The sequence below is a fragment of the Ceratina calcarata genome, unplaced genomic scaffold (assembly GCF_001652005.2).
Source record: "Ceratina calcarata isolate Rehan_Ccalc_2016 unplaced genomic scaffold, ASM165200v1 scaffold141.2, whole genome shotgun sequence".
NCBI lineage: Eukaryota > Metazoa > Arthropoda > Insecta > Hymenoptera > Apidae > Ceratina > Ceratina calcarata.
Genome location: NW_017135229.1, coordinates 6,112 through 7,258, shown reverse-complemented (window position 1 = coordinate 7,258; position 1,147 = coordinate 6,112). Strand labels below are relative to the sequence as shown.

At 28.6% G+C, this 1,147-nt stretch overlaps 1 protein-coding gene across 1 annotated transcript in view; it reads right to left on the bottom strand.

Annotated features, from left to right (window-relative positions):
* LOC108630346 (putative leucine-rich repeat-containing protein DDB_G0290503) overlaps nucleotides 1-1,147 on the bottom strand; it is an 11,624-nt gene that overhangs the window by 4,374 nt on the left and 6,103 nt on the right. Inside the window, exons 11-16 of the mRNA XM_026818278.1 lie at nucleotides 1,055-1,138; nucleotides 884-976; nucleotides 615-773; nucleotides 427-522; nucleotides 243-311; nucleotides 62-163 (exon numbers count right to left, since the gene is read on the bottom strand). Coding sequence (XP_026674079.1) covers nucleotides 62-163; nucleotides 243-311; nucleotides 427-522; nucleotides 615-773; nucleotides 884-976; nucleotides 1,055-1,138 — 603 coding nt within the window. The remainder of the gene's footprint in view (nucleotides 1-61; nucleotides 164-242; nucleotides 312-426; nucleotides 523-614; nucleotides 774-883; nucleotides 977-1,054; nucleotides 1,139-1,147) is intronic.

Below are 1,147 nucleotides of genomic sequence, written 5' to 3'. Positions count from 1 at the left end.
AATATTTTTCGAAAGTTGAGGCATATTATTTCATTATGGCCACTGATCATATAGAAAGAAAATTTAAACAAACCAATTTTTTAAATTCTGCTTTTAGTTCTTGGAGGCCATTTTTTGTAGACCCTATAGTATTCTGTACAGTCTTCAGTACTTGAGGCGCAGTCTGCAAACAGACAATGCATTGATTATATTAGGTACATTAGAAATTCATTAGGTACATAGAAATAATTGGCATTATTTACCGTTGTATCGTGTCTAAATTGATAGCATTCGCAGCGTAACAGTGATTCTTCCATACAATATTCGTTGTGCTTCATATTAAAAAATTCAAATTATGTTAGAAAATGTCTATGAGTTCATGTTATTTTTTTTTATCACAGCAACATGGTACGTGAATAAAATGATGTTTACAAGAAATGAACTTACAGAACAGTTTAATAATTCTTTTGATTTCTTCAATGCTATTTCACTATCACCTAACTGCCGTCGAAGAGTGCATTCGATGTCTTTTTGAAATTTAAGCTAAAATATTATAGTGCCGTTTAAAACCACTCTATATTGATGTTTCAAATTAGTATTCATCATAAAATTGGTACTACGTAGTTAATGCTTACAGTATTTTCTAATTCTATAATTGTTTTCTTTAACTCCACGATATCTATAGAATGTGATCTTCTAAAGCTGTCTGCTTTTGTTTGTGTTATATGGAGTTCTTCTTCCATTGACTGGATATTGTTTCTTAGAAAATTATTTGCTTCTTCATTACATTTTGCCTGTCAAAGAAGGTAGATACAAGTTAATGAATTAGAAAGCTTGGTCATAGTAGAAGTAATTGTATTCTTAATTAATTGTTAATAATTATAGTGATAATTGAATTAAAGACCTCGTGCTGTAGTATTTTAACTTGATCTTGTAAGTCAATTACTCGACTCTTCCATAAACATGTTTTTTTATCACATTCAGGATAATGTGATTTCTACAAAGTTATGACGTAATTAATTATAAGTAAACGTACTTATTTATAGTGAACATAATCTATTTTTTAATTCCTTACTTGTGATAGTCTACATCTCAATTCATCATGTTCATTTCTTAATTTACATACATCTTGTTTAATTTGCAGTATCTCATTTAAGGTCTAAAATAA